At 37.6% G+C, this 23,705-nt stretch overlaps 2 protein-coding genes across 2 annotated transcripts in view; one reads left to right on the top strand and one right to left on the bottom strand.

Annotated features, from left to right (window-relative positions):
* Nucleotides 1-17,801, top strand: part of LOC124158749 (neprilysin-4-like) — a 22,692-nt gene extending 4,891 nt beyond the window's left edge. The window contains exons 6-16 of the mRNA XM_046534023.1: nucleotides 2,656-2,861; nucleotides 5,815-6,036; nucleotides 9,720-9,972; nucleotides 12,494-12,708; nucleotides 13,488-13,664; nucleotides 14,078-14,178; nucleotides 14,364-14,422; nucleotides 14,895-14,946; nucleotides 15,189-15,405; nucleotides 15,484-15,648; nucleotides 17,232-17,801. Coding sequence (XP_046389979.1) covers nucleotides 2,656-2,861; nucleotides 5,815-6,036; nucleotides 9,720-9,972; nucleotides 12,494-12,708; nucleotides 13,488-13,664; nucleotides 14,078-14,178; nucleotides 14,364-14,422; nucleotides 14,895-14,946; nucleotides 15,189-15,405; nucleotides 15,484-15,648; nucleotides 17,232-17,408 — 1,844 coding nt within the window. The 3' untranslated portion in view covers nucleotides 17,409-17,801. The remainder of the gene's footprint in view (nucleotides 1-2,655; nucleotides 2,862-5,814; nucleotides 6,037-9,719; nucleotides 9,973-12,493; nucleotides 12,709-13,487; nucleotides 13,665-14,077; nucleotides 14,179-14,363; nucleotides 14,423-14,894; nucleotides 14,947-15,188; nucleotides 15,406-15,483; nucleotides 15,649-17,231) is intronic.
* LOC124158750 (partner of Y14 and mago) lies at nucleotides 17,648-23,705 on the bottom strand. Its single transcript, XM_046534024.1, has 4 exons — nucleotides 23,597-23,705; nucleotides 23,427-23,523; nucleotides 23,158-23,303; nucleotides 17,648-18,643 (listed from the first exon to the last, which is right to left on the bottom strand). The coding sequence occupies exons 1-4, from the start codon at nucleotides 23,631-23,633 to the stop codon at nucleotides 18,306-18,308; spliced, it is 618 nt and encodes a 205-aa protein (XP_046389980.1). The 5' UTR covers nucleotides 23,634-23,705; the 3' UTR covers nucleotides 17,648-18,305.

Raw genomic sequence — 23,705 nt, 5'->3', positions numbered from 1 at the left:
TTGAATTTTAGTTTTTATTAACAGTACTAGCTGACCCGACAGACTTCGTCCTGTCAAAAATATTTGTAATGTGGCAGTGTTTTGTTCCTACCTTTTTTATATTCTTTGCAAAAAATTATCCTGAACAGAACCGTCACCCTGGTAATAATTCGGTGTGAATTAAAAATAATTAAATAAAACACTATAAGCATTTAAAAGTAAGTAATTTTAATCATGTAAATCATAATTATTAAAAAAAATCAGTTCTATTTTCATTGTAGTGCTTTGTGATAAACGATGTTTTTTGTTTGATTACCTGGCGCATAGACAAACAAATCTGATGGTTTTCCAATACGGGAACAGGCAACATACAATTGACCATGTGAGAAACATGGGTTTTCCAAATTAATACCTCAAACACTTAATGATTGCCCCTGGGACTTGTTTATGGTCATAGCAAAAGCAAGCCGCACTGGAAACTGTAGTCGTTTAAACTCAAATGGCACATCAGTCGGAATCATTGGGATGCGCGGTATGAGAACATCTTCTCCTTTATACTTTCCTTTCAATATAGTTGCTTCTATCACGTTGTTTAGTAGTTTTTTTATCGCTAACCGTGTGCCGTTGCAAAGGCGCGGTTGGTTGATATTTCGCAACATTATAATTACCGATCCAACCTTTAATTGAAGATTGTGAGGTGGCAATCCTGGCAAATCCAGCGAGTTTAAAAATTCCGGTGGATAGTTAACTACATCGTCTTGGTTAGTTGCCGAATCAACTGATTTATATATCCTCGATTCGCCTGTAATTTGTTCTTGAATTTTGAAATTTAATTCATTTACATCAATGTTTTTGGCTGCCAATATAGCTCGTTCGCTTAACCAATAATGGTTTCTGTAATTTTGAGCAACATCTGGAAATACCTTCTGAATGAGTTCTTCTTTTGATTGAGTTAAATGACAAAAACTTTGAGGAAAGTTAATGCATCCAGTCAACATGTCAATAGGAAAATTGCCATTACCAATGCCAATCAGTTGTTTAGAGAATATGTTTCCAGATTGGTCATTTTGCAACTCAACACGCATATTCTTGCTTAAATGAAGTACTTTGACATATTTCCACAAATTGGATGACTTTAGACATGCGTTGAGTTCATCAGCTGGCGTTGATCGTGGAATCACTGGCAATGTTTGACGAAAATCTCCTGCTAATAAAATCATTGCACCACCAAATCGGTTCTGATTGCTCCGTAGATCTTTTAAGGTTCTGTCTAAAGCCTCCAAATATTTTTTATGTGCCATCGTGCATTCATCCCAAATGATCAATTGACATTGCTGCAAAACCTTTGCCATTGCAGAGTTCTTCGAAATGTTGCAGGTTGGAGTTTCATTGCTTTGCATATTTAATGGCAATTTTAGTGCTGAATGGGCTGTTCGACCACCTTCAAGCAAAGTTGCTGCGATTCCCGACGAAGCGAGTGCAAGTGCAATTTTATTTTGTGAGCGAATTGTTGCTAATATTAATGAAATCAAAAAAGTTTTTCCTGTACCACCAGGTGCATCTAAGAAGTAAATCCCCCCAGTTTCATCATTTGTTACTTTCATAAGAGTATCAAATACATACCTCTGTTGCCTGCCGAAAGTAAAACAAAAGAAATAATATCGCGAAGCCAACCAAGTTGTTATTATTATATTTTGTGACTATTCAATTTGGTCGGGTCCGCGATCACTTTTTTTTAGTTTCGGAACACGACATTAAATCCTCCAACGACGTATTCTGTGCTCCAACGCACACACGCACACTGTTTTGATAGATATGATTGAATTTGAACTTTGTATAGCGGTAAGAAAGTGCAAATTTACTTTTTGACGTTAGGAACACACCTACATTTCTTAGATAGCAGTGAGTGCTTGTAATTTAATATGAACTTTATATAATAGCAATAAAGCTCAAATTGATTCTACGTTTTAGTTAAAAAACGTTTGTATGTGAAAAAGAAAAGGGCTGTTTTTAGGGTTTTCCCGGCAATTATTCGATTTTTTCTCGCTGTAAGAACCATCCTTGGACTTCAGCGAACATTAAAAAAAAAGAATTGGCCAAATTGGTCCAGGCGTTGTTGAGTTATGCGCTTACCAACACATTTTGCGATTCATTTTTATATATAAGATTAGCAGTATTAACTCAGAACAGCCAAATTTTGAGATACGTGTTGTTAGAACTTAACCATCGATATGGGCTCTGGTTCATTAACTCGTTCAAGATGTACCCGCTCAATAAGGGAAGAATTCACGCACACAGGTGTAAACAACAATTTACCACGCGAGACCGAGGAACAGCTGAGAAGAGGTGACCATGACCCGCTAGGTAGGAGCGCTCGACTTCATCAACTCATCTGCGAAAGGATTAGGGCTGCCCATTTTTCGCCGCGAAAAGCTCGAGAAGTAGGCGAAGGATCTAAAAACGGATAAATTAAGGTTTCTAAATTTTTCAAACTCCATCACCATAGGCAAAATTTAAAAATATATTTTTTTTAGCTTTTATTTTTGTTTTATCTCAATTACCAATAAACATAATTGGTGAAGGAGCCCACAACATGAAATCCTTGCAGATAACTCCCTAATCTTGATCATAATCTGGTACAATTTCTTGATTCCCCTTGGTCTCCCCACACTGTAGAAAACATAGAGTGTGACGGTTTGCAACCATTGATCGACCTGCTCCGGGAGTTCGGCGGTTGGCCGATGACGCTGGCCAACTGGAACGACGAGGACTTCAACTGGCAGGACATGGTAGCCGAGACCACTCGCCGCCTCGCCATCGCACCACTCATCTTCACTTACGTCTACCTTGACCGCAAGAATTCCAGTCAGAGCGTCATCACGGTGAGCTTGACTTCAAATCATTTCGTGGACATTCCTAACCTGCTGCGTGCAAAGCTGAGTGGGATCGAGGAGTGACCTGCCTTATCTAATAAATTTTAGATATAAAAAAACGCGGAAGTTGCCGCCCACTTTTCAACTCACATTTGAGGTACTTTTTTGTGAGATATCAATTATTTAAATTTGCAAAATTAATGTTACGCAGAAACACCAGGCAGCCATAGTCTCAAACCTGTGACGTCATTTCGTACGACGTGTTTTCAGGCTTAGCTGATTCAATGATATGCACTTTAACGTCAAATACCGAGGAACCAATAACTGAGCGTTTTCGTCTGCATCGTAATCCTCCCGGGAGAAAATGCTCTATTTATACGCGGAGACAAAAACTTTCAATAACGTGAACTAAATTAGGTAATTGTCACTGAACTCAATATTGTTAAAAGACTCTCTTTTCAAAGCAACCACAAGTGGAAAGACGCGTACAAAGAAAACGAGAGCACAAAAGGTGACGAAAATCAGATATCATCTGTCCCAATACCTCAGTTGGCAGAGCACGAGGCTCTTAATCTCGGAGTCGTGGGCTCGAACAAAAACGTTGGGAGAAATTTTGCCGGCGTCGATGACGGAGTGTTAAATTCGTTGCCTGCAAAACCGCAGGTCGTGGGTTCGAATCCCATCTGGGCAGGTGGTCCCTATCTCGGGTATGGATGTTTGCGTTGCGCTTTGCTGGTGTTGGAAGTTCCAACACCAGCAAAGCGCAACTTGGAACTTGGAACCCCCATTTTAAAGTCCGTTACGTGTTATTTACGGGGAAGTTGGAAATAAATAAACATCGTAAACAAGGGAATTCCATACAGGATGCCCAATTGCATCTCACAGAAGGTTGATTTCTGTGCCCCTTCAGTCGCATTTTAATCGGCTTTCCAAAATGTCCACAGCGCAGTGATGAATGCAATGCGACCCACTTTTTTCCAATATTTTGAAGTATAATGTTTGCAATTGCAATTAATAGTATTGACGAGTTATTAATTTGATAAATAACATCATGCAGAATGTAAATTCCCTGTTGGCAACCCTAACTATACCTTATTTCCCCAAGGATCTCGGATCAATTTGTCCGTCAGCGACGCGAGTGGCGACCTCTGTAAATCCATTTACGCGCGGCGGCAACACATTATTAGGCTGAATTGAGGATCCTCTATTGTAATATTCGTGATCGTAAATATCGATTGCTTGATGACGATCGCACATACACAATCGCCACTACGTTAGATGTTAGATAATCGTGAGCTCAATCGAGAGTGAAGGAACTCCAACGATCGAAAATTTGTCAAGTTACACGTTGCTCGCGCACCTTGTGCAATCACTTAATGAACTTCCAACCAACAGTGGCGCAGCGAGGGGTGGGGGTTTTGGGGGATAAACACCCCCCCCCCCCCCAAAAGTCGGAGAAATTTTAAGTTTAATCCATTTTACTTAATTGGATTGATATTACTAATAGAATAGAGCAAGGATTAATAAAATATCCCTCAGAAAGCCGTAAAACTAACCATTTGGAACCATTTATCTTAAAATTCCGCAATTTATTAATCTCACACCAACTGCTTATCCTGGTGGGTATTCCATACCCCCACATACCCCGGTATTAGTTGCACCTAAACCTCCTCCCCCCAGCCTTAATTCCTAGGTGCGCCTCTGCCAAGCAATGTCCGATTGACTGGGCGAATCAGTTCCGGTACTGATTCCCGGCCCCAGTGTGTTGTAGCCTTGAAAGGGTCCTCATCCGTTGCCTACTATACATCCGTTTCGTTCGGGGTTTCTTATGCACCTACGTCAATGCATGGAAATAAATGCGATCTAAAAAAATTGAAAATTGTAATTTCGAGAAAATATTTCACCCGGACCGTGGATGAAACCATGGTCCATAGGCTTTCCGAACATCTGTGAAGTCCGCTATACTACCCCGAATTCTCATTCAATTTTACGGAGATATGTGGTCAAATATAGATAAGTACCTACTGTCATGTTTTTGGCCATGGAATACGATAACGCAACAGTGATTAGGGTACCAAGTATCCTGCAACCAGTGGTGCGCTTGCATTCATATTTGACTATTTTAAAGCATGCCGGGAGAGAAGTGGTGAATATCACATAAAAATAAATCATAAAAAAATTTTAACTTGACCTGGGATCGAACAAATATTCTACACCTAACCTCAACGAAGCTAATCTAAAGGCGGATCTAGCCAGTCAGCGGAAAATATTACGTCGATTTTAATTTTTTTATGGACCCAATTTACTCCCACACCACCCAAAACAGCGGATTGGCCCTTTACATTGACGTTTTCAACAATTTAACTATTACACGTGCATGAATAACCATGCCCTAGATATGGGCAACCTCTCCAGACGGAACTCGAACCCGCGACCTCTTATTTGGCTGGCAGGGACTTTACCCTGCCACCATTGAAGGAATAGAAATCACGTATCTTTGATTTTAATTCCAAGTATAACGTATAACTTGAAACAAAATTTAAATAAAACTGACCGGTTTTTAAATCCGATTACTCCGCCAAATTTTCTACGAAAGAGTCGTAAGATGGCCATTAACTTGGCACAACCCTAGCCGTAATAATGCATGAATAACCATACCCTAGATATGGGCAATCTCTCCAAATGGACTCAACTCGAACTCGCGACCTCTTATTTGGCAGGCGAGGACTTTACCCTGCCACCATTGAAGGAATAGAAATCACGTATCTATGATTTAAATTCCAAGTCTAGCGTATAACTTGAAACAAAATTGAAATAAAACTGGCCGATTTTTGAATCCGATTACTCCGCCAAAGTTTCTTCGAAAGAGTCGTAAGATGGCCATTAACTTGGCACATCCCTAGCCGTAATGTGTCATCGTAGTAAGCCTAATCGTTTCTTCTGACTGTTATTCTTTCCTCAGGTAGACCAAGCCTCCTTCGGGTTGCCTCGATCCATGCTGATTGAGCCCTTGACGTACAGCAAGCAGATCGAGGCCTACCGACAGTGGCTGGCGGCCGCCGCATGGGAGGTGACCAAGGCACTGCGCGAGCCTATACCCAGCAACAAGTCGAAAGCGGTCACCAAATCACGGATCGCCGTTGATTCCTTCAACCTCATCGAGTTCGAAATCGAATTGGCCAAAGTAAGCAATATCTATATAAAGATCTCCGATACCGAAGCTCAGTGGCGCAGCGAGGGGGGGTTTTGGAGGATAAATCCCCCCCCCCAGAGGTCAGAGAAATTTTTAAGTTTAATCCATTTTACTTAATGGATTAGTATTACTTATACAATAGTGCTTGGATTAATCAAATATCCCTCAGAAAGCTGTAAAACTCGCCATTTTGAGCCATTATTCTTAAAGTTTTTTTCTGGAGGAGGGCCCCCGCAACTCCTGCTTACCCTGGTGGGTATGCAATACCCCCACACCCGTAAGTATTAGTTGCGCCTAAAACCCCCCCCTAGCCTTAATTCCTAGCTGCGCCACTGCCGAAGTTGATTCTTCACTGCCCACTCACGTTCTGGTTTTTCCCTAGCCTATTTTCGTAAAACTTGCATGTACGGTGCTCCAAGGGTCTTTCCAGAACACAATATTTTCTTGAAATCTTATATGTATCATTTATCATATTCCAATTTCAATTTTAGGCTTAATGTGTTTCGAAATCGTGTAATGCAATAATTATTATCTTTTTAGCATACCTATGCTTTTTCATTAATAAGACAATGGTAACAAATCGTAAGCTTTACCGGCGAAAACTATTGATAAAATCTTCTCGGGTGTGTTACCGGGGAAGTCTGTTTAAGGCCTTAAACAGACTCATCCGGTGCCAAACTCGAGCAGATTTTATCCGCAATGATAGTAATAGTCGGCACAGGGTTCGACTTAGCCTTAGTATTCTCTAAAAAATACGAATATTCGTATACAATAAGATGGCTTTGAAATACAGAAAATATGTATTCTACACTTTTTAAATATGTAAATATTCTCGCTTAAGTTAACACAAGACAAAATGCACGAAATTGAGAAATCCCGCCTGAATACGAGAGATACTATCACTCAAACTGTTAGAGATGTGAAGCCAAAGAATAGGCTTAGGAATGAAATGGAAGAGGTGGATATAAAGCAATAGTTGATAATAAATTTTGACGTAAGGTAAGTATGGTAGTAGTCGATAGGTAATTTGAGGAACCAAAAGGCTGATTTATTTCTCCTGAATAATTCATACGAATTCAAAGAGGTCTTTAGCAACGATGAAAATTATCCAGCTCAGTGGCGTAACTAGGAATATGGTTTGGGGGATGGGATAGACTGGGGTTGCGACCCCCCCTCCCAATGCAACGGGATCCGGGAAAATTTTTGAAAAATGACATGCATGGAAATGCATTTTACATCATTGTGACGCTAAAAATTTAACTTTAAGCAGATGCAGTTATTAAATGCCAAAACTAGACAATAGTTTTAAATATTTTTTTTTCTCCGAGGCTTTGGGGGGGGATCTATCCCCTCATCCCCCCAGAGTTACGCCATTGATCCAGCTACATTAATGGACCCAGAAATTCCCTAAGTTGTCCTGGAATTGGTACAGCATAAAATTATAAAATACAGCAGACACACGACTAGTTAACGTAATTGCGTCTGTTCTCAAGCAAAGAATTCTCGGCAAAAGAAATAAGAGATTCGCGATTAATTTCAATGTCCATGTTGCTTTAAATTTCTTAGTTTTCAGTTTATGGTGTTACGGCTAAAAATATCACATAATCATCTTTTTTTCACTCCATATACTGGAGCATCTTCCGGTCACTGACCTTATCGCACAGGGAGCATCCGGAGGCTCATATACGTTCTATATTCTTTCCTTCTTCCTCGTTCTGAGGGAAAAAGGCCGTATCTTTTCAACAAATTGAATTATAAGTCACTATGAATACTATTTCATCACTTATTAGAAGCATTTTTTGTAGAGCTGAAGGCATCGAATTTTAAGTCTCATAAAGAGCTAGACATTTGCGATGACGAAGAAAACCTTAAGATAAATAAAATACACCAAAAACGCATTTTCAACAACACAGCAGTAAAGGTAAATGAGAGGAGTAGACCCGTTATAGCGAAATTAAGATGTCACAAGGCTAATTTAGAAACATTTTTCACGCGCAATTTCACTCTCAACATCATAAAATAATTAACTGTGAGACCTGATCGAACCAATATTCTTCACCTTAACTTAAATACGCTAATTTAGCGCAGTCTCAATATCAGTCTGTCTTTACTAAAAGATTTTGTGTTACAGACTAAAAATTGAAACATTAGCTTTACTATTCTTTAGCTCAAATATATCGTGGCACAAAAATGCCAGAAATCTATTCTAACACATATTCTGATGCTTAAAAGATCGTAAGCCACCGTTTTCGGTACTCTTCGCCATGCTTGGATAATCAGTTTTGTTCGCCTCCTAACATCAACTTATTATACAGGGTGATTAAAAAAGAATACTACAACCTTAAAAATCGGTAATTCTGCAGAGAAGGAAAGGACAGATAAGCACTATCCGTCGTCGAATTAAGGAGGCTCCAAAGTTTTATAGCTCGAAATTTCTTAAGCTCTTATGTTTCGTTTAGTCGCTCATTAATTGTTCGCTTGAAGCGCCGTTGACGTAAGCCTACTTCACCAATGGCCTCCAAGAAGCCCTGACCTCATCCGCTGTGATTTTTCATCATGTTAAGGATCAGTGGCGTAACTATGGGTGGAGGGTATCGATTCCCCCCAAAGCCTCTGACAAATAACAAAATATTTATAACTATTGTCTAGTTTTGACGCATAATAACTGCATCTGCTTATGGTTAAATTTTAAGGGCCAAAATGATGTAAAATGTATTTCCGGGCATTTCATTATTCAAAAATTTTTCCAGACCTCCCGTTGCCTGGGGGGGTGGGGGGAAGAACCCCTTCCAAAGCATGTTCCTAGTTACGCCACTGTTAAGGAAATGACGTTTCGACCACTTCTACCATTAAGTATTGATGATCGGAAACAAGAAACAACAGAAGCTATCCAAACTGTTACGCCCGATATATTATTGAGAGCAGTGGCGTAACTATGGAGGGTGGAGGGGGGATGTATCCTGCCCCCAAAGCCTCATAGAAATCAAAAAATGATTTAAAAATCTTGTCTGGATTTGATATGTATTAACTGCATCTGCTTAAAGTTAAATTTTAAATGCCAAATTGATTTAAATTGCATTTTCAGGCATGTTATTTTTCAATATTTTTCCTTTCCCCGTTTCCTGGGGGTGTAGCCCCCGCTAATCTCCCTCATCCCCCTCCAAAGCCCCCTAATCCCCCCAAAGAATATTCCGAGTTACGCCACTGATTGAGAATGTGGAACAAATTTGAGTATTGGGTTGATATCGCTGGTTTATTGAGTGCCTTTAGGGGTTCATATTGAACATTTGGGAACTATTTTTTAAGTGAAAAAAAAACATTTTTATATACTCTTTATCAAGGGCGTATCCATGGTTTTTCAAGTTGTAGGTAAGATTTAAACATGGAAAAGGTGAATGAAAACAACATTTTAAGGAAAACTGTAGGTAACAGCTCTTTATTACTTTTTAAAATTATTTGCTTGGAAAAATATTATTTTCCTGAAAGACATTTGCGATTTTTGCTTCTAGGGGGGCATCTTCCCCCTCCTTCCCCTCGCTGGGTGCGCCCATGCTCTTTATAAGGATGTTCAACAAAAGTTTCTTGTTGTGCTTCTTTGATTACATAGAAATTTTTAAAGTTGTGGTATACTTCTTGAATCACCCTGTTTTATATCCCGCACACTTTTCCTAAAGATATCTACTCCAAGCGAGCAGAGGAGGGACCCATTCAAACTGTACAACCCAATGATACTGCGGACCCTGCAGAAGTGGACGGAAAGGGCCGAGGTGACGCAGCCATACGCCCGGATCAAGTGGAATCGGTTCCTCAGCAACGTCCTGAAAGGCGTTGCGAGCGTGGACCCAGAGGAAAGGATCATCGTGCGGGAAGTGGACTACATATTCAGGCTGGAAGCACTGCTGGACAGGACGCCTCTTCGGGTAATCGGTGAGGCCAAAGAGCTGATGCGACCAGGCTCGCCAAGGGTGATTCCGGGCACGAATATTACAAAAGAGGATCCTCAATTCGGCCTCTAAATATCTGTCACCCACCGCGCATTTAAATGAGTTTACAAAAGTCGCCACTAGCGTCGCTGACGGAAAAATTGACCCGAGTTCCACGGGGAAATAAGGTATAATTAAGGATGCTAACCGAACATTATACACATTATGATGTGATCTATCAAATTCACAACATTTCAATGCTGTTCCTCGCAATTCCAAACATTCTACTACAAAATATTGTACAAAAAAGAATCGCATTGCACTCATCATCGCGCCGCGGACATTTATGGAAACCGATTAAAATGCGACCGAAGCGGCATGTAGAAATAAGTCTTCTGTGGGATGGAATTAGGCCTCCTCTACGCAGTCCCATTGATTCCGGGCCTCAGGGGGGACATGGCCATAACAGGAGTAGGCCTGGGCGATGCATTGAAATATCGGAAAATATCACGCATAAAATCTATAGAGGATCTGATACTAAATTTTGGGCATTGGCGGCACATAGTTTTTCGATAAAATATCGTGATATGCCGCCCGATAACAAACATCAAAATATCATACAATGTCAATTAATTTATCAGCTTTTCATCCATAACCAACTTCTCGCAATATCAACGGTGAGATTAGGCCGTGATCAAAAACATCCTTTCGCCTTAGAATCTCAAATTATTGAATTCTAATGAATGAACGAAGTCATGATATGACGTCATTATTGAAGCTAGAATTTTTTATGACCTTACGGAAAAGGGACTCTCTTTCCATGATTCTTTCCCTGCATACATTACCAAATGAGGGGCTAGTACGCCAAGGAACAAGGTGCATCCTGCACAGATACGACCCCTGCATTAACCAATGATGCAGCAAGAATCACCTTCAGGCATATCCGTAAGGTTGGTTGCTTACCTCCCAGGATGAGCACAGGGTCGTTTGTAAAGTAATGCTTTCCAAGACATGGCATAGTGTAATGTGGAGGCAGGGGCGGTCTGGCCATCTCGGCAATCACCGAGGGCCCGGAGCTTAAGGGCCCCCCACAACGCTCGTGTCTTTAGTGCAGAAGCGCATATGGAAAGTGCAATACAAAAGTCTTAGATTACTTTAACCTAAGTTTTTTGCAATTACAAAATTATACATATTCGCTATTTGTTTTACACTCTATGCATACTCGGTGTGGAATGATTACACAAAAAAATGAATAAAATGAAGGTGTTATAATGTAAAAGAGAACAATATGCTTTTTAAAAGGGTTATTCGAAAAGGTTACTTCAGACTTTTTGTTTACATTTCAGCACAGTTTCAAGGAAAATATTCACTAATTAATAGATAATAGAACCATAATACACTATTCATTTTTATATCCTGTGAAATTCTCACTTTTCATAGTTATTTTGTCTTACGGAATTGCTTTTCATTAACTTTTATCTGGTTTTTAAGAGCCTGAATTGCATCAAAATCCATTTCAGGGCATGCAATTTCGTAAAATTTTCCGGGGGAGGACTCCCATATTCCCGGGAGAGGGGGGCCCCATCATGAGCCCTAGCCGAGGGCCTTCAATCACCCCAGACCGCCCCTGTGTGGAGGTAAGATAATTGGTGAGGACATTAATGGGAGTACCGTCAAATGGGGTACGTGACTCCGGAAATTTTATGACAGTCCTTTGGTTATTTCTTCCATTGAATGGGTTCCCTCTTTTGACAAAAATTAAATAAGTAATAGGGAAAGCTTGAAATTCCAATTAGGTTTAAAGTTTTGAATCAAAGCAAGCCCAACTTACAAATAAATATTTACTGCGGCCGAAGTCACCCAATAAGGTGGGGTAACTTCGGCTATCACATATTTTCCCCATGCAGAGTCCATAAAATCACACATTATCCACATCCAGAGTCCATACAATCACATTTTCCAGGATATTTCTTGAAAGACTAGAACTTTCAGAAACTACATAGAAAGTAATTAGATTTGGTAAAGAAAATATAGTCAAGGTCAAGAAATTCTTTCTCCTCCAGCAGTAAACTTAAACATCACATCATCCTAATCACATGATATTAGCCTGTGCATATATCTGCACCTAGTTCATAAAATAGTGATTACAATGTTTGCTGATATGATAGTGTGTGAAATCAATCTATCAAACCAGGTGTGCATAGCTCTATTACAACAATTTGTTTTCGATAACCCCCAGCAAGAAATGAATGAGTAGATAGCTTACATGGAATTGCATTGTTGCCTTGTATTTCATCGTCATTCATGAGTGGCACAAATGGATTGCATTAAAGAAGGTGGAATCAGATGAATTAATCTACTAGCTAATGTGCAGGTTTCCCATAAGCAATGAATTACAGTTTTCCAATGCTACTGAAACCTTACTTTAAAATGATGATTGCATCATATCACTAAAATAAATTAATATGCATTCATTTTTGTAACTTATTCCACAATTGATAAAATGTACTTTTCCCTATTTCTAGCTAATTACATACATTGGAAAATTGTCAAGGCCCTGAGTACTGAAACAACGAAACGCATGCGAGATCTAGCATTCCAGTTTGGCCAAATCCTGAGTGGGGTAAAGGAAGACCAACCTCGCTGGCGAGACTGTGTGCATCATGTTGGGGCATATTTTGATTTTGCAACAGGCTACCAGTATGTCCAACGTTACTTTGATGTTGATGCAAAGAAATCAGTGAGTATACATGTACTTCAAAGATTAAAGTAAATAAACATTGGAATAATTACCCATCAATTCATTTAAGTTCAAATTTTAAGTTTGGTAAATCTGAAGTGGGATGAATAAATGCATCATTGTGGCCACAAAATTTTGAAATCCATGCCATTTCCACAAAATCTCTCATTGAAACAGTGAAATTCAATATGTACTACAATAAGCTATCAACAATTGGATTATATAATGAGATTCAAGTCTTGTCAGGAGATAATGCAGCATATTTTGGTTAGCAAATTAGTTATAGTGCGGAAAGAAAAATTTTCAAAAGAATATGTTTTTGGACTCATAATGAAATATGAAGTATGTAAATAAATTTGAAAAAATAAAACACTCATTTATTAAGTTGGTGAAATATAGGGGATGATTAAAAATTAAATATGATAACAGGGAAAATTAATTTTACATTAGAGTAAAACCATAGTAAAAAATTAATTACCTTTCAAGAATATCAGATTGGGAACTTTCCCCTGAATAGTTGGACAAGGGCATAGGATTTTAATTTTTAACTCTAAAATTTGAACAGGTAGCATAATGCTTAGATTTTTGAGCATTTTTACCACTGAACAGAGAGGAGGGCATTCCTTTCACCTCTTAATGTTTTCCATCAATGAAGCAGATTTTCAAAATCAATTTCATACAATCCTGTACTCTTTCTTAATTAATATAACACCCCCATTTCTCCCTTGTTTTTTGCTTGAGCAGCTACAAGAACTAAACACTCAATTATTTTCCAACAGGCTGATAACATGGTGGAGCACATACGTGAAGCTTTCAAAGATGAGGTAGGCAGACTCACATGGATGGATAATGAGACCAAGGAGGCTGCACGCAAGAAGGCAGATGCCATGACTCAATTCATTGGTTATCCTCCCTGGTATAGCAACATAACAGCTCTTGAAGAACGCTACAAAGGGGTATCTATGTAGTCTAATATGTTAATTTTCAATGCATCTTGCCCTGTTTTTAAAAATATATTTCATCATTCCAACAAATTTATCTTTTACTTTGTCATTATCAATGCTAGCAATCTATTTGAAATTCCAAAAAGTTTTTTAAAACGTTACTTATTCTTATACAAGAGTAAATTATTGAAAATCAAAAGCAATATTTGGCATTATAACACACTTGTAATGCAATAATTTGACCATGGACTCATGCTAAGACAGGGTTAGGGAATCTAGTCCAGTGGCCAGGTAAATAGCTAAGCACCCCATTGAGTTGGGCCCGAATTTACAACAAAATCTCCAAATTCAAACAACAACTTTTCATTATTGTACCATAAAATGGGAAAGAAAGAGAATAGAAACTAACATAAATCTCTTTTCAGCTGTCGGTTGGAAAGAGTCATTTCCAAAATGTTGTCTCCACCTACACCTTCTTTGTAAAGAAAGCTTTCATAAAGCTAAGGAAACCAACAGATCGTTCTGAGTAAGTATTCTTCAGATGAGAGAAGTTATACAAACTGATGAATTTTAAGCACCAAAATTATTCATTACTGCCAAATTATAGTACCATGAACAGATATTCACTGCAACAGAATGAGCTATAACAAGGATAATTTAATGTATCTGACAATTATAAGTGCACCTATCCATATTTTATTCCTTTTCTAGGTGGACCACAAGTCCTGCTGTTGTTAATGCATTCTATAATCCACAGAAGAATGCAATCAGTAAGTGTAAGAAAAAAATGACTCTTCAAGGAATATAATACTTCATTGAAAGCATAAAACAGTAGAGCTTCGAAAGTCTGTTGTAAATGAAAGAAAAGCCAAAGTGAATAGTCACTGAGACAGATAATCCATTCACGAATTTATTCTAGACACATTTTACTTTGGTTTCTGAGCAATGCCTTTCCTTTGTCATTTCAACATTTCAATGGAAGGAGAATAGAAGGGATTAAAGGGGCCATGGCATGAGTGGATTATCTAACGAACGGTCAAATGATCGATGATGAGGTCTATCATAATCCAATAGTTCTGAAGATTTGCCTAAGTATATAATAATATAATGCAACCAGATTTGAATGAACGAGTGAACCAGAATTTTAAATTTATACCCAATCAGAATATTAATTTTTTAAGACCATTAAGTAAAGACTGTAAGATTAATTTGCTATTGTAAAATATAGTTTCTTTTCCACAGCATTCCCAGCAGCCATACTTCAGTCACCATTCTTCAAAAAAGGCCGCATTCAGTAAGTATAGGATGGTATTGTACAAACAAAACTAAAAAAATAGCTAACATCTCTTCATACATAATAAATCACAAAATGAACTTAATTAGTTAACCCCCCATTGAGAATTAATTTTTTATACCTAGTGGCTGTAACTTAAAAAGAGAGATGCATGTATGTACCCATAAGAGACATTTGTGAGAGGTAAAAGCCTCCATACAACAATACAAAACTAAAATATCACTTATCATTTATTGACACAGAGCTCTAAATTATGGCAGCATTGGAGTTGTTATAGGACATGAAATAACTCACGGCTTTGATGATATGGGAAGACAGAGTGACCTTCATGGCAATTTGGCCCAGTGGTGGTCTCAGTCCACCATTGAAACATATCTGAAAAAAGCCCAGTGTTTCATTGACCAATATGGAAGTTACAGGGTACCAGAACTAGATATTTTGCTGGGAACAGAAGCTATGGTAAGCCCTAAAGTAATAACACTCAAAAGCTGATTTACTTCAGAGTGCTCAACTTGATACAAATACGTCTTCTTTTAGGCAAATGGTGTCATTACACAAGGAGAGAATATAGCAGACAATGGAGGAATACGACAAGCTTACCTTGCCTACCGCAGATTCGTACAAAAACATGGTCCTGAGCCAAGACTGCAAGGATTAGAAGAGTTCACACCAGAGCAGCTTTTTTTCTTGGGATTCGCTATGGTCAGCATTACTTTGATTACTTCTTTGTTGTCAAAATCGTTTCAATTTTTCTGGAAAGGGTTGTAAACCATCCACATCCAATAATACAATTGATTGATTTAACATAACAGTGTACACACTGAAATAATACCCTGTATGACAGACTGCCCATTTCAAAAGGGTTACAACATATTCATACAAATTATAAAGCCCAAGATCTTGAGGAAACCTAACATTAATTGATCCTTACTTTAATTATAGGCTCTCCACTTGGCTGTCCTTTTTTCTCATTAGTTTGAGGATCTTTCCATAACACTTTCAGCCTATTTTAGAGTTGCTTCACCCATAAAAGGTCACTTTTCATTCAATGGAGGTTTAGATATGATTGTGATGAAAGGAATAGTCAGAAGGCTGATAATTGAAGCCTATTAATTAAAGTAATAGAACAATTCAAGTGTAAATCCATTTATGGTGTAAGGTACAAAAGAAATTAAGACGGAAGACATCCTTGCAAGTTTTTTTACGAAGGTATTTAAATTACCAGGATTACTAACCCACAGTGAACAGGCAATGAATCATATGGTTAATATATGCAGTTCATAATTGGTATTTCTCCATGGAAAGGAAGTTTAGCACCTGATTTTGCAGCAGGTATCAATATTAAAATAAATTATTAGGTTTGGGGTTAAGCTCTTCAACATCCCCATCATTCTACGGGATTAATATAAAAAAATTATGTTCCCACCCTGAAAATTCTAGCAATTTTGGAATTGAGGGACCAAATCAGTACTAACTATGTAATTATCATTGAAGATACCATAAATTCCCACACCTGGCAACCTAAAAGCTCATTGACAACACCAAATGCACAAACCAGATAATTTTTCTAATGACCCTCAAGGAAGCCCTGAAATGCTTAAAATTCATTTCAGGGCTTCCTTCCCACACACAATACTTTCCACTAATAACATTAACTGTGGTCAAACACAGAAGGAAATTTTAAGCTGTAAAGTTCTGTAATTTTAAGTGTCCTTTTGATTGCCTACTTTCCCGAGAAAATACATCTGAATATCCATCAAAAGAAATGGCATGATAAAGCCTATCACTTCCTTCCAAACATTAGCATTTCCTTTTCAATATAGCTCAGGCCATTGAGAAAGGCAGGATGGACAACCGGTGTTGGCGTGAGCACCTCAATACAAGATATGACAAGAGGAGAATAGGCGCTCGTAAATATTTTACATCAGAGGATAGTGCATGCACCAACCAACCTTCCCTCACTTTTTGTTAAATCATACAATATCATCATTGGATCAATCACCAGCGAAGCATTCTCAACAACCTCAACATCTGAACCGAGTTCATATAAATGTAAAGATGGTGCCTCAGCCACAATATGCACTTTGGAGCTGATTAAAAGGGTGGTTTATTACAACAAAAAAGGCATTACGTCCTCGAAATTTTATAGCATAAAAAATTGCAATGAAACTGAGAAGACATAATCCTTATAGCCCTGAATATAATCAGTAGGAATTCTAGTATGTACTAAGGCTTAAAAACACCACTTATGAATTACTAAGATTTAATCCTCATTCATTTCTTAGGTATGGTGTGAATCATCAACAACAGAGGCATTACTGCAGGAGGTTCTATCGGATCCACACAGTATACATCGATTAAGAGTGCAGGGCACATTGTCCAATTCAGAAGACTTTGCGGAAGCTTTTCACTGCAGCAGTGAGTCCACAATGAATCCAAAAGAAAAGTGCATCATATGGTAGACAATCAAACCTGAGACAATTATCATTACAAATTGGTACCTGACAGTAAAATATTGTGTATAAAAATTATTGACCCCAAAAAAAGTGTATATAATTTATAATATGATATACATCATTATGTAGTATTTGTATGAAAATTCCGCAAATTTGTATCCACCAATCTATTCACAGCTTGATCAAAAAAAAGGGGGGAGCCCCTAAACCAGTAGTTTGATGACATTTAAAATCAACTCTTTAACTTTTCACATTGAAAAGAGGAATATTTTATTAAGCAAACATTTTCAAATTCCAAAATTCCACGCACTAACTCTAGAACATTATGTACATACATTTCCAAGTTCCTTTCTGAGATAATGTATAAATTTACATTTAAATAAAGAGCTATAAATATTATACAGGTAAATTTTTTCATCATTTCACCACTGAATATCAGTGATAAAATTACAGACAGCTTCCCAAGAAAAATATGATGAAACAATCATTAGTGATCTAAAATGTAAAAAAAAAACCAACTGGAAAGATTTATCTACACGATGATCAGATCACACGCAGAGGTCACATATATATTTTCTTTCTAAGATAGAGAGAATATAATTCCAAGATATTTCACTCCCTCCAAAACAACACAGTAAACATTGAGGTTAATACACATAATGAATGGTTTTTACTTGAGTCAAACATTCCATTATCTTTCACTATTTGAAAAATAAAATAAATGGTTATCACATGCATTGTAAATGCAGTGATACCGGTCAGTAAACAGTCTCAACTCTTGAACACAATAAAATTTCAAATGAATTTCATTCTCATAAAAAATTTTGACATTTGGAGCATAGTTCATTAAATCACTTCATTAACTGTTTTAACCACAGCAATATGTCTTCAGTTAAACAAAAATCAGTCAATAGTTCCTAATTCCAACTCTAGGTCCTCAATTTCACTTAATACCTGGTTCTTCCTCTCAATTTTGTTTTTCTGTTCTTTTTCGGGATTTTTTAATTCCCCTGAGGCTATCCTCATCTCAAGGACTTCAATTTCCTTCAACTTCTTCTTAAGATTTTTCAATCTCTTCTGTGGATCAGTGGTTACCGCTTGTTCAGGAGGGGATTTCTTATCAGAACTCGAAGATTTATTTTGATTCAAACTGGTATTTTTTACAGCTGCCGTGAGTGAATCAACCTCTGTTCCCTTGCTGGCAGATTTCTTTTTCTTCTTCTTTTTGGAGGATTTTGATGCTGTTTGCCAACACAAAAAAACAATTATCAATTGTGTTCAGAAAAATAAAGCCGCTATAAGTATAAGTGACAAAGCATTCATGTCAGATACAAAAGAAAGAATATGAGAAGTGATTATAGCAAAGCAACTAGAACAGGATCTCAGATATCACAGTGACAAACAAGATTCTGAGACACTGCAAAGGGGTTAGAAAAGGTGCAGTAATTTTTCAACAGCACCAGAATGACCTATGGCATCTTAGTAAATATACAAAGATAAGAAAGCTACTCCAAAACTAAACTAAAATATTAACTCTAATTAAAAGTTGAAGCTAATTAAAAGGTAATGAGGAAATAAAGAGGCAAATGATCATTTTGTTTTGAAATGTTAGTTTGATAATACTGCACAATCAGATGTACAATAATTTTATAACACATAAATTTTCACACAGTTTTCAATGGGTGCAATTGCCTTTAAAATAAATAATTGATGGAAAAAAATTTAGTTCATCAGATAGTCGGTCTAAATGTAGCACCAAGCTGATTGCGGAAATAATATGCATTGATGGCCTGCTATACTCTTTTGAGGAGAATTATGGGTTTCAATATCTAATCGCACATCTGAAGCAATATTACACAGTTCATGGTCATAGAGTATTTCCTTATATTTATGAGAAAGTGAATGAACATGTTAAAGAAACCTCACAGTTAGTGGTTACAGATATACAGTGGAACCTCGTTAAAGCGAGTACGGGCTATAGCGACACCCCCGCTATTACGAGAGATAGCCGATGCACCGTCAATTGACCCTATAATAAGCGTGTTAAAAATTCGTTTTTACGAGACCCTTTCGGTGTTGGCTCTCGCCATAGCGAGGGTTTCACCGCCGGAAGACTTTCATGAAGACTCCTTAACCTCTGTAATTGCTAGCGATCTGTTAGAAATGTAGTTAATGGAGTGCTCAGTCTCAAATTTATGTGGTAAACTGACGTTCGATAAATATAATGATGACGAAACAATGCTTTGCATGATTTTTATTCAGTGCGGCGCTTATAAATTGTTTGAATAGTTGGTCGTTATTTGAGTAAGGAAATTTAGTGATGCAAAAAAACATCGCCTTTCGTCTGGATTAATGCTTACGTTTATCGGATAGATGTTTATCTGTCGCCGCACCATTCCTGTTCCTATATATCTGTTCGCAACAGGTATATTGGCTATTATTTGCTCCACCTCCGGTAAAGCGACAATTCGCTATAGCGAGTGTTTATTAGTGCACCGTGGGGTGTCGTTAAATCGAGGTTTCACTGTACATAGTTAGTGCCACCAAGGATATATGAACATCTCTAGCTAACCATGACTATTTGAGTTAAACAGTGCATTATTTCAATAGTTCTTTTGAACTGAACAGCATGTGGATTGAAGTTGTTACATTCCCTGAGGTCAACCATAATGCCAGTAATTCGTGTGACTTTTTGGACTGAATTCAACAGCATGGTAGAATAGCACTTCATATGTTTATGCGATTAGCAGAACCAAACAAAGAAATTCTCTTGGCAGCATCTGAAATAAAGATAACAGCATGATACTGTTCGACTGATTCAGTGGGACCTGATAAATGCTGTGATAATTGTGTTGGGTGGTTTTAATACTGCTTCTCTTCGTGTAAGTGCAAAAAAAGGAACAATTTCAGTGGTAAATTTTTTCATTTTTAGTCATTTTTTTCTCTAAACTGGCTTCGTATAATGGAACCAGAATGTAACTCTCAGTCTATTTTCCTCACTTACTCTATTACCTAGATAACTCTGTTCCAGATGCTACAGGAGGAGTTAAAAAAAACAGGTAGAAAGTTGCAAGGGATAAAAATGATCTCCAGCAACATGAATGGGCGTTGAACTGGCAAAATTTTATTCCAAATGAAATTGAAATAAAAGATTTGAAAAATTCTAGATTGGAGCAAAAATTTATGAATAATAGGGTGGTCTCTTATTTTTTGAAATTGCCTTAATTGAAAGATTATTAATTCTGGAGTATGTATTTCACGCTTTTAGATTTTTAAACGACGATACCGATTTTTCACGATTAAATGGAAAGTGAAAATTTTCAAGCGTGCGAAAACACGACGGCTAAGTATGAATGCTCGGAAAAGCCCGTGTGACGTCATTCTGGATCCCGATTTTACCATGTGAGGTGACCTTGGGCGAGGATATTGTGCGCCGCAGCGATGCTGGCTGCTAGCAGGTAGCGCTTGGCTTAAATAAGAATTATTAATACCCTATCAAACAAAGGAAACTTTCTGACAAAATGTCATTTTAATAGGCGATTATTAAGAGATGTTTCCATGAGCTCTGTGCCTTATGCATGCATTGGTGATCTCAGACGAAAAACTCCTGACTACTCGAATAGAATCTAGGTCCCTGTGACGTCACGTGGAGTGGCATCGCATGGGCATCAATCTGGCCTTTTTCAAATGAGGTTAAAATTGACCATTAACATTTGTCTAAACTGGGAAATCTAAAACCAAATAGTTTGTACATTATGAATTCACTAATGTTGGGTAACGAATCGCAATCAATGCCTTTCGTTTTCTTTGATGAAGGAAACTACCCTATTCATGCATATTTCAAGGTACTAAAAATTCATGCACAATTCCTGATTTTCCAGGTGGATGCACACTTTATCGATATGCCATTTACAGAAAAAAAAACTTGGTAGCAATTTCCAAGAGGATACTGCTGAAGAGAGCCCAGGAAGAGATAAAGTATGCATTCTGAGGCATGTATGTAATTTAAAAAAATAAATTTTATAATGCATTGAAGAAATTTGTTCTAAAAACAATTCTTTGGCTATCATTTTCCTTATCCTTTCAGAATTCTCTCTAAATAGCCTTTATAAAAAATAGAAGTGAAGCAGAACAGTCTCCAAGTGGGTCATCCTTATGGGTTCAACACCACGGCATATTCGATGAGACAGCAAAACAGAGTAGTGGAAGACTGAAGTGAATTTAAGTGGCCCAAGTCTTCCCAGTGTTAGGGTAACTTAAAATTGGAAGGTAAAGGAAACTCATCCAACACTAAAAGAGGCCAGCAAAAAAGTCCTTTGCATTCCCCAGGCTACTGTTGCCAGTGAGAGGGTCTTCAGCACCACTGGCTTATTATGTGAAACTAAGCATAACCGTTTAGATCCCAAGCGTGTAAATATATTGTGAAGTGTTCTTAAAAAATAACTTGGAAAGGTTATCATAATGATTTTAGTAAAAATATTAAAATGTGTTAGACAATTAAAATAGCATTCTCTTGAAGCACCCAGAAGAAATTATAATACATAGTTACTTCATTTTAAAGCAGACAAATAAAATGTATCTGGATCCAAAAATATCCGATACCTGAAATCAAGGATTCAATCTGGATCTGATGAAAATCCTGAATCCTTCCACCCCTAATTAGATTAGATTGTTAGTTCTCAAAATGAGGTGAAATATGATTGATCTCAACTTATTTATTATTTACAGATCTGGTTGATTCAAGAATGTATATTCATCTTCTTCATGTCACAAATGTATAACCTTTAATTTCTGAGATACTTAAGAATTTCATGCATGCAGAAATAATTTATTCCATCTAACGTATCACACAAAATTTTATATAAAATTCAAAACTGCATATCAATGGAAGAATTTCGGCATAATTTTATAGTGGCATAGTTGCTTTGACTGCCATTCAGGTGTGTCAGTGGGTAACTAAGGGAGCAGCAACCAGACCTGAATGTTACCTGATGTCATGTTAAGACCAATCCCATTCCAAAATAGGAAAAGCATAGAACTTGGAAAAATTTGAATCGATATGCAATTTTCAAAACATAGAGAGCAAAGTGAACTTAAGCACTCATTTCACCATATTGCAAAAAGCAATGAAACTTATCATCAGAACTGAAGCCATGTGAGACTTACTTTCAATAGACTAAAAGACTTTTGAAGATAATGTGACTTTGTGAGAGATTCCTAGAGCACCTAACACCTTTCCGGAGATTCAGAGGAACAACTTCTTCAACTAGCCTTAAAATACATTACATTTTTATAACACAAGGCTATAAAAAGCAACGACGTAAACCAAATTGACCAGAACCAATAAAGAGTTTCAAAATGAAGTACATAATCAAAAAAATTCATTGCATGCTGATCCTCCAACTTGGAAAAACCAGAGCACTAATTGGGAGCGTTAACGTAAAAATAAACGTCTTTCTACAAACGCAGAATTCCACACACGAAATCAGCTAAAAGTCACATAAATATGCAGAGTAGCAAGCACAACAAGTTAGCTGCAATGCAGTGTTAGCTTTCACACTCTTCTCGGTTGAACGTACAGAGGCGAACAAGAGTATTGGCTAAGTTTCAAGTAATAACCTCCACTCGATAACTTATCGGGCTTAAGGCATGCATTTAATCCTCTCTTAAACAATGAAGACACAAAACAGATGCCTTAAATCTTAATTTCAACATGAGTTGAATACAACATTCAATAATATTAGGCAGCATTTACCTTCTGGTTTGGGTTCAATGTAAAGGCCTGGTATGATTGGTCTAGCAGACTCATTTGCGGCTTTACTCGCATTTATAACCTCTGGACACATGCCTACAGGGTATTGCGGCTTGCTCATTGCCCACTGTTTACCTTTGCTTTCATACCTGCAAAATAAACAGGATGATCGTGCCTAAAGTACTACATTTGCGCTTCACTGTGCTAATCAAGGGTGATCTTCATAACAGCGTTGAATCATATTTGAGTACAGAACACTATTCAGAGCTTACAGTGGAACTTCTTCTTGCGGTACGTATCCATCTCTAACCCTTCGCGGTTTCCGCCATGTACCATCTGGTCTCTGACTGGCCGGGATAAACGTCGCACCTTAAAAAGAATATTACAAAATTACAACTTTCACTATAGCAAGATATTTTTCGGCAAAACAATAGTCCATTACCTGTATCATCCTTCACATATGTAGAAGACGCCATCATCCATAAAGCGACATGTGCTGAGGGAAAAAGCGTACACAAAAACAAAAATCCAACGACTACCGCACATTGCCC

Source organism: Ischnura elegans, chromosome 5, assembly GCF_921293095.1.
Source record: "Ischnura elegans chromosome 5, ioIscEleg1.1, whole genome shotgun sequence".
In the NCBI taxonomy this organism is placed as follows: domain Eukaryota; kingdom Metazoa; phylum Arthropoda; class Insecta; order Odonata; family Coenagrionidae; genus Ischnura; species Ischnura elegans.
Note: the sequence above shows the minus strand (reverse complement) of the source record. Positions and strands in the feature narration are given on the sequence as shown.